This window comes from Alexandromys fortis, unplaced genomic scaffold (assembly GCF_014885135.2).
Source record: "Alexandromys fortis isolate MF-2015 unplaced genomic scaffold, M_Fortis_MF-2015_v1.1 scaffold_80, whole genome shotgun sequence".
In the NCBI taxonomy this organism is placed as follows: Eukaryota; Metazoa; Chordata; class Mammalia; order Rodentia; family Cricetidae; genus Alexandromys; species Alexandromys fortis.
Window position 1 is genome coordinate 2920115 of NW_026068174.1, and position 10131 is coordinate 2930245.

General features: G+C 41.6%; 1 protein-coding gene across 1 annotated transcript in view; it reads right to left on the reverse strand.

Moving 5' to 3' along the window:
- Positions 1-9818, reverse strand: part of Atad5 (ATPase family AAA domain containing 5) — a 76298-nt gene extending 66480 nt beyond the window's left edge. Inside the window, exons 1-2 of the mRNA XM_050128583.1 lie at positions 9372-9818; positions 1370-3255 (exon numbers count right to left, since the gene is read on the reverse strand). Of these exons, the coding sequence (XP_049984540.1) occupies positions 1370-3255; positions 9372-9437 (1952 nt within the window). The 5' untranslated portion in view covers positions 9438-9818. The remainder of the gene's footprint in view (positions 1-1369; positions 3256-9371) is intronic.
- Between the last annotated feature and the right edge of the window lie 313 nt (positions 9819-10131).

Genomic DNA, 10131 nt, shown 5'->3' on the forward strand with positions numbered 1-10131 from the left:
AAAAAAAGAGTTTAAAACTCATCTGAGGGCTGGAGAGATGGCTCAGAGGTTAAGAGCATTGCCTGCTCTTCCAAAGGTCCTGAGTTCAATTCCCAGCAACCACATGGTGGCTCACAACCATCTGTAATGAGGTCTGGTGCCCTCTTCTGGCCTGCAGGCATACACACAGACAAAATATTGTATACATACTAAATAAATAAATATTAAAAAAAAAACTCATCTGAGCTGGGTAGTGGTGGCGCATGACTTTAATCCCAGCACATGGGAGGTAGAGGCAGGTAGATTTCTGTGAGTTTGAGGCCAGCTTGGTCTACAAGAGCCAGTCCCAGGACAAGTGCCAAAGTTACAGCAAAATCCTGTCTCGAAAAACAAAAACAACAACAAAAAAACTCATCTGAAATGTTTCTGTAACTCCTCTGAAACAGACTTTCAATTAGCTGTATTAGGCAGGTGTGGCGGTACACACCAGCGATCCCAGCACTTGGAGGAGGATTGTGAGTCCTAGACTAACTCTGTATATAGCAAGAACATGTCTGAATAAAGAATTAATTAATAAACCTGTGTGCAGTGGCTCACACTAGAAATCCCAGCACTAAAAAAGCTGGGGCAGGAGAATTGCCACAAGTCTGAAAGCATTCTAGGCTACATACTGAGTTCCAGGCCAGCCTGGGGATCTTGAATAAGACCCTATCTCAAAACAAACAAAACAAAAGCTAGGTTTGGTGGCAGAGGTGTCATCCCAGTTACTTGGAAGAGTACAGAAAGGGAGAACACATCTAAGGCCTGGCTAAATAACAAGACCTTCCTGGGCAACCTAGGAGACCTCATATCAAAATGAAACTAGAAGCCGGGCGATGGTGGCGCACACCTTTAATCCCAGCACTCGGGAGGCAGAGGCAGGCGGATCTCTGTGAGTTCGAGACCAGCATGGTCTACAGAGCTAGTTCCAGAACAGGCTCCAAAGCCACAGAGAAACCCTGTCNAAAAAAAAAAAAAAAAGAAAAAAAAGAACTAGAACAGAGATGTAGCTCAGTAGTAGACCACTCACCTAGCCTACGAGGTTTAATCCTCAGGGTTCTATACACATTAAAAACAACAACAACAAAAAACTATGTATAATCTATTCTAAAAAATAAATGAACTCCCCAGCACTAGGGAGGCAGAGGCAGGCGGATCTCTGTGAGTTCGAGACCAGCCTGGTCTACAGAGCTAGCTCCAGGACAGGCTCCAAAGCCGCAGAGAAACCCTGCCTCGAAAAACAAAAAACAAAAACAAAAAAAAATGAACTCTACAATGCTTGAAGAATTTTCCTTCCCAATTAATAATACATGTAGAATGTTCCAAACTGAGAAGAAAAACAAAACTTTACCTAATGGGGCTCTCCGAATCAGAGGGTATTGTTATTAATTCCGCTGTGTACAAGCTGTGCTTTTCTGACATGCTGGCTTTTGGAGTGGAAGCCTTCACTGGACTAGTGTCCTGGCCATCCTCAGACTTAGTATCTCTAAGAGTGACTACAGTAGGCATGCAGCTACCTCTTAGAGAGCTACTGGTTCGTTTGGGTGTGGAAACGTTCAGCAGCCTGTTTTCAGGCTCAGCTTCGGAATGTGTAACCATATCCTGGATTGATGTACTGGGTTTTCTTGATTTATTTCTGTCACCCAGAGACATTTTTAGAGAGTTATGTGCTGTATCCTCACAAACAAGACTTTCACTATTAAGTAATGAATTGCTTTTGAAAACTTCTGACTTCTGTCTTAAACTCCTTCGAAGGCTATTTTGCTTTTGTTTATCTTTTGGGGAAAAGGATGTTTCTTCCTTTTGCATGCTGTCTGTTCTGTTTCCACCTGGAGTGGGCCTAGTGCCGATCGTTTTCTTACCCCTTTTCTTCAGTTTTTTACTTTTCTCCTTAGGAAAACTTGCTTTATCAGTGTGTGTCTGTGAACTGCCAGGATTTGAAACTATTTGGATATTAGGATTTTCTATGATTTTTTCAGAACCATTATCACATTCTTCATTTGCAGATTTTTCACTTGGATCTTTCTGCTTCTCCAAAGGTTTCTTGAACCCATTTCTGAGCATTTCTGATGGTGGCTGCCTGAATGCTCTCATGAACTGTTGTCTCTCTTCCACGCTACACTTTGGTACTGAAGCCTCAGAGCTCCCAGCTTCCAGCACAGCCAGTTCTAATTGGCCCTCCTGGATCACAACATTTGATTTCCTTTTCTGAACTGTCTGTTCATTTTCTGGATCAGAGAGGCTACTCTCCAGATCAAGCTGTTTCTGTTTCAAAAAAATTTGGGCTATTTTCCCTTTCTTTTTGGGGGGAGTGGGGTGAACTTGTGCAAGAACAGTAACTGTCTTAAGGTGTATCCGTGGAGAAAATTCACAACTTTCTGATTCACCTTCAGAACTACTTTTGACTGCTTCACCAGATCCAGAAGGAACACAAGCTGGCACTGCAGGGTCAGGTATCTCTTCCACTCTAGCTGCCTTTTGACTTTTTAAAAATTCCTCATAGGAGACTGTTATTGTAGTCTTGTTTAAATCCGTCGTTTTGGTTGCACAAGCTCTGGAGTCTACATGATTTGCTGTCCTCTCATTTTCAATGGCCAAGGAAGGTTTACTCTCTTTGCCACCTTTCTTAAGCAGATTTATGTCGTCTGCCAAGGGTAAACTTTCAGACAGATCTAGTACCTTGCTGTGCTTCCTTTTTCTCAACATTTTGCCATCATTTTTTGTGGTACCTTTTTTAGGGTTGACTTTCTGGAAATTTTTTTTGGAGGTTATTGTATTTGGTTGATTTCTCCTGTCTTGAATGCTTTCTGCAAGAACCTCTACATCTTTCTTATAAAGGAAAATATCAGTACTGCTTTCCACAAAATCACTCAAACCACAGTCCTTCTTACTATCACTACTAATTCCAACCAGCGATTGAATTTTAATATCATTCAGTTGATGAGATAAATTAACTCTCTTTCCTTTCTTCTTAAATTCCGTATTTGAGAGCACTTCCAAAGGTGTCTTATGGTCTTTGCTATTGCCAACAAGCAATAAGGGGGATGGCTTTATTGTGCACTCCTTTGTCAACTGTAGCTTATCATCTGTGGGTGAAGTCTTTCTAAAATAATGAAGAATATTACTGGGTTTTGGTGGAGAAAAAACTTTGTCTCCAGTCTTCTCTTTTGGTGATAAATATTTGGTGATTGTTTCACAGGAAGAGCTGTCATCATCTTTTCTCCGCTTTTTGCAAGGCTAGCAATTTAAAAAAAGGAAAAACACATTCATTTCAAGTAAAATAATATGAAATATGAACTGTAAACAGATTTAACAGTTTAAATAACTGGGCAGAAAAACTACAAAAGGCTGCTTTATTTGTGTATATACATGTGAGGTATGTGTGATGTACACACATATGTGTATACAAGGATGCATGCAGAGGCTGGAGAAAGATGTCAGGTGTCCTACTCTGTCACTTTCAGCCTTACAATCCTCCTTTCTTGCTTCCCCCTAATACTGGAGTTATAGGCCTATATGGCCATACCTGACTTGCTGAAGATTTGAACTTAGGTCATCTGTAATTTCACTTGTGCAATAACAGTTATGATAGCTCCCCATTACCATGCATTTTCATGTAATGTGTATATGTAATCTCATGATTGCATCTCAATCTTATGGGCACATATATCTGTGGGTGGTCAGGAAGATGACTTTTCATTTGGCTGTATAATTTTGATATATAGCATATATTAGGACATGCTTCATAACTCGATCTATTTGTCCCATGAGGACTATAGACATTTAAAAGCCTGCTTTGTTCTTTTGCTTAGACTAACTGCATACAATTAGCTCACTTTCAATTCAAAGCAAGTTCAAACTAGACTAAAGGCTTTTTGTAAATAGATCATAACTTTAAAACCTTACAACTATGCTCAAGGTCAGAGTCACAATGCCCAACCATGGTTACTACACAAAGCACCCTAAGAAAAGCATGCCAATTCTTCACTTGCCGATCTGCTAACAAAAGACCTATGTCTCAAAGTTTGTCAATGGGCACTGTGCCTCCCTGTCTGTCTAGTTACAGTTTTACTCCTGAAACCCTTATGTTGCCATGGCAATGACTCAACTCCTAATCACTTACCCTAGGGATGTGCTTTTGGCCAAGGAGAGGTAACTCCTGTAATTTTTTTTATCTCTTCAAGGCTCCTATAAGAAGAGTTTTGAGGCTAGAGGAAAGAAACTAAAAGAAGAAGCTAGGAGGAATTCAAAGTAAGACAGAAAAATTGGAGTAGAAGCAAAACAATAAAGAAACTGAGTCGGAAAAGCATGGCACATTCATCCTCAGCTATCCCTTGCTGTTTCCTCTCTGAACCTTGAGAGGGTCTTGGGGCTGGCCCTCGAAGGCTCTTATTACACAGGATAGGACCCCTACAAACAATCCATTCTGCTTTACTCTCTGGTAAAAATAAACACATCAGGCTGGAGAGATGGCTTAGCGGTTAAGAGCACTGGCTGCTCTTCCAAAGTCCTGAGTTCAATTCCCAGCAGCCACATGGTGGGTCACAACCATCAGTAACAAGATATGGTACCCTCTTCCAGCCTGCAGGCTTACATGCAAGCAGAACACTGTATACATAAGAAATAAATCTAAAAATAAAAAAACAAAACATCATTCCAAGTAGCTCTAAGAAATATTTATTTAAGAAACCCAGGACCACCAAAAAACACTTGCCACAAGTCTACTGTTTTAATTTTCTACTATAAGTCACTGCCTGCAGTAGCCATTACCCTCACACAATCAAGATGCTATGACACTAAGGACAGTCAAGTTTGTGTTAGCCACTTGTAGTCAGCAGTGATACTTGCACCCAGGCAAGCTAAACAGAGATTACAATGAGTCCAGGTATAGCTGATGAAGACTAGACAAAGCACTGGCTGCTAGGAAGAGACAAAAGGCTCAAGGTAGGCAACCACGAACGAGATGATACTATCAAGGAAAACATAATTTTCATTGTCATAACTAGGGCTGGGGAGAATAACTGCCTAGGCATACAGAAAACCCTAGATTTGGTTCCCACCATTAGGTAAAACCAAGCATGGTGGCACGTGCCCGCAATCACAGCACTGAGGAGATAGAGGCAGGAGCATCAGAAGCTCATGTGAATTTAGTGAGTTTGAAGACAGTCAAGGCTACATGAGACACTGTTTGGAAAAAAAAAATCAATGTCATAATTGGAAAAAATAATCAACTTCTAAAAGTAGACTCTACTTGAACATGGATTGACATAGATTTAACACTGCTCTCTATATCCTTAGAGCAAACAGATTTTTGATGCATCTTGGGTATGACTGAGACTCATCTGGCTGCTGGCTCATTAACAATAATGGTCCCATTACTAGCTGTACATGTATCTTCTAAAGGTTTCATTGGTTTAACTTAGAGTACAGGGGATATGAATTGTGAAACCTATTAGGGAGCAAGGGGAAAGCTAACTGGTCTGATTTTCTATGATCTATATTTGTTTTCTTGACTATGTGTGAATGGTATGAAACAACCTTGCTACTAGAGCAAGGAAATACCTTACTGTTCTGAATTTACTAGATAAGAATGACTAAGCCTATCTTTAGAAGGACATTATTTCTCATTTTGTTTCCATGTGTATTGTAGGCGTTAACTATAAACAAGAGCTGGATATGGTGACTCATACCTATAGTTCCAGTACCTTGGAAGCTGAGGCAGGAGGACTACAGTAAACAGAAAAGCCTCCAAGGTTGCACACTGTTCAGGCCAGCCTGGGCTACAGGATGAGAACTCAAAGAAACAAGTCTAAATAACACAAAGCACTTATAAAGACCCTTAAACCTGCACTAGAAATCCACTAAATTAAAAAGATACATTGTGGTGGATTGAATAAGAATGACCCTCAGGCTCATATATTTGAATTCTTTGAAGAAAGTGTGTCAGCCTTGAGATTTCAAAAGCCCATGCCAGGCCCAGTCTCTTTCTCTCTTGACCTGCAGATCAGGATGTAGCTCTCAGTTACTGCTCCAAGCACCAGGAGAATTGCTATGCTCCCTGCCATGACAATGGACTAAACCTCTGAAACTGTAAACAATACCCAATGAAATGTTTTCTTTTTTAAGTTGCCTTGGTCACAGTGTCTCTTTACACAACAAGAAAACAGTGACTATGACATATGTATATAAAAGCAAAATGATGAAAATGAGTTTATAAATATATCACTAACTTGCATAACTGAAAATGCATACTACTATATTGGTTACAAAATAATTATTGACTGGGCATGGCCACATATGCCTTTAATCCCAGCATTCAGGAGACAGAGAAAGGCAGATGTCTCTGAAATTGAGGCCAGCCTAGTCTATATAAGGCTGTCTCAAAAACAAACAAATAACTCCATTAGTTTCCATACACATCCCATTCACTCCCTGTGGTACAAGCACTCCGCCAATTGAGCTACTGTTTCAGCCCTCAACATTTTGTCTTTTGCTTCACTGAACCCCAAGTCTTACAATATTAAAAATTTACCACTGAGCTATATTACTATCCTACTATCAATCTAACTTCTCAGTTTATTTGATAAAATATCCGCCAAAATAACAAAAACATTATTTTTAAGGACAAGTAACGAGGATTTTATTTTGAGAAAATTCAAATGAATTAACAAAGCTACCATGGTTAAAAGCATAGTATGATGCTGCACGAGTAGGCAAGAAGCTCAATGAAGTGTGTCTGAAAAGCAGAACCAGACAAGGGGACCCTTGACACCGCTCAGCAGGCAAAGGTAGGTGCCACCCAAGCCCGATGACCTTGTTCAATTCCCAGGATGAAAAAAAAGGGAGGTCCTCTTCCCACAAGTTGCCCTCTGACCTTCACACATATGCTGACCCTTACATATACAATAAATTTAAAAATGTAGCAAATAATTTTTTAAAAGAACTTGTTAAGTGGTAAATGTAACATTCAAATTAACATGCAAAAGAGTAAGAGGTGACAGTGGGACAAATTCTGGCCAGTTAGATAAATGACATAAAATACAAGCAATACTATATATGTTGAAATAACAAATGAAAAAGATCTATTATTATTTTCTATAAAGTTTTGACATGGTGTCAGAGGCATCACACAACAGACACTCAAGTCAGATCTAAGATCAAGTACCAGCTCTGACATCTACTAGTATGGAAATCTTAAGCAAATTACTTTTTTAAAACTGTGACTTAAGCTGGGCAGTGGTGGCACATGTCTTTAATCCCAGCACTTGGGAGGCAGAAGTAGGTGTACCTCTGTGAGTTTGAGGCCAGCCTGGTCTACAAACTGAGTTCCAGGACAGCCAGGGCTGTTACAGAGAAACCCTGTCTCAAAACCACTACCCGCCCCCCACAAAATCCTGTATCAAACAAACAAAACTAATTTGGCCTACTTTTCAATTATTTTATTTTGTTTTTGAAACAGTGTCTCTCTACATAGCCCTGGTTGTCCTAGAACTTGATATACAGACCAGGCTTGCCTCAGACTCACAAAGATCCACTGGTCCCTGGCCCCAGAGTGCTAATATTTAGTGTGCCACTAAGCCCAGATGTAAGATTTTCCCATAGATCAGGTATGGTGGCCTACAAATTTTTGAAATCTTATTTATTATTATTATTATTATTATTATTATTATTATTATTATTATTATTATTATTTGGAGTCTAAAAGTCTCACTGTTGGTCTGTCCTGGAACCCAATCATGTTTCATAGAAATAATAATACCTTATCACAGGGTTATTATGCAAAGATATGTAAAAATCCCTTACCACATTAAAGAGTAAATACCACTATTAAAAAGTAGACTTTCTAAGAAGGGTACCAAAAGCAGAAACCATAAGCCAAAGACTGATAAAACTGACCATCACAAAATCAAATAATTCAATACCCAAAGTCCTTTACACCTGAGACAAGCTAAATAATTCCCTTGACTTAGCAAAAAATAAAAAATAGAAAATCTGCAGTCAAAAACAGTTACTTGCTTATAAAAATTAAGAGTTAGAATTTTTGAACTAATTAAAGAGAAAAACGACAGGGGATTAATTTTACAGAAATTTGTTTTACTCGCTATTTTTTTCATTTTCCGTTCTTGTTTGCTCCCCTTGGTTTGACGTGACTCTGTGAGTAGGATTGATCCCAACAGAGCTGTGACAACAGAGAAGCACACAAACCAGCAACTTCCCCTGGAAAGGAGCATGGCTGAGGATAACCAGGGCACAGTAGTGACTGAAGAGCTGTAGAAAGTAGAAATATCCGTGCGATGGGGCTGGAGGGATGGCTCAGGGGTTAAGAGCACTTTCTGCTCTTCCAGAGGACCCTGGTTCAAGTCTCAGCACCCACATGGCAGATCGAAAAACAAAAACAACAGCAAAAAAGAGAATTTAAGTGAACACACATCTTAGGTCGCTTCAAAGGCAGCAGACACATTCATTAGAACGCTAGTGTGAGATATGGTGTATAAAAACCATGGCCGCTACAGAGGCACAAGCCTGTAATTCCAGCACTCACAAAGTGGTGACAAGAGATGAGTAGGTCCGAATCCAGCTTGGGGATTTCTGTATCTACATATAGATACCAGCCATATACTATAAGCTCCTAACCACCTTTTTGGAGGACAGGGTTTCTCTGTGTAACAGCCCTAGCTGTCCTAGAACTAACTCTGTAGCTGGCCTCGAACTCACAGAGATCCACCTGCCTTTGCCTCTGAGCGCTGGGATTAAAGGAGTGCACCACCACCGCCCAGCTCTCTTAACTCTTAATGGCATAGAATATCATTATGGTTGCTTAGTGTATTTTTCTTTCTTTCTGGAAATCAGAGCTTCCCATATTAAGCACTCTCCCCAACTTAGTGTATTCTCTGAAACATGGCAAATACAGAACACCTAATGTGCCACAAAGACTCTTAACTCAAGTACCCCGCTTGATTCTTAAATGACATTCTAAGTGGAATTCCTAGGACAGGTATTTGTACGGACTAACTTAATTTAAAGCTCTTATCTTTTTCGCCATTCTATGATTCCACATCACGAACAAAGAACTTGAATCTGAGATCCTTGATGACATGTCATTCCACCAATGTTTCAGGACCCGGGAACTGTGGTTTTTAAACCCTAATCCTACACCGAGTCTGAAGTTTTCTTTAAAATTCCAATGAGGGCTTAGCACGACACCCCGAGACAACTATCACACACCAAATTGGAACTGTAGATCATCAACATCACTCCTTTCTCCATCCCAGAAGCAAGCAGGACTCCCACCACCCCCACGCCACTATTCTCCAACGCAGGCAGAAAGAAACTTGACAGATCTTCCCTCTCACCTCAATCTCGTAGTCCTTTACTGGAGGAGGAGCTGCAGCCGCCGCCATAGCCAGGACCCCCACCATGATCCCTGCCTCCCAGAGCCCCGGATCCTAGGACCTCCAGCGGTCCGGCGCTGCCTGACTGGAGGCCATAGAGACGGCCGGTCCAGTGGGAGCAAGATGCGGAGGCCGCGGGGGCCGCCACGGGTCCCCCAGAGCCCACCGGCCGGACGCGAGTGAGAGGCTGGGCCCAGGGCCGTCGAGCCAGGCTCAGAGACGGCGAGAAAGCGCGGGTGCAGGCCCCGCGGGGGCGGCTGCACAGTACACAGTGCCCCCGAGGTAGGCGCTCCAGGCTCAGCGTTCGAGCTCCGGGCCCCGGTGGGCGCCACACACCGAAAGCTACTCAGGCCTCGGGGCTTCGGCGGGAGTTCTTGTCAATTGGGTTTTCGCGCCGTCCGGAGAGCAGAGGGCGGAGCCACTGACTGCTTCTGGAGGCGGTGTCTACGGTGAGCCACAAAGACCAAACTACTTCGTTTAGCGATTCAGCAGCTGACAGAGCCTCATTTCTCCCGGAGTCGTAGTGGAATTTTGGAGATTCACAATTGGGTGGCCAAGATTGACCATTGAGGACGTGATTTGTCTAAAGTTACCTAGTCATTTGGTGGTTGAATTAAGACTTAGACTTTAGCCATTCCAAAAATTATATTTTTGAAGCCCGGAAGTTGTGGTGCACACCACAGTACAGCATGTTCTACATAGAGAGCTCCTGTTCAGCCAA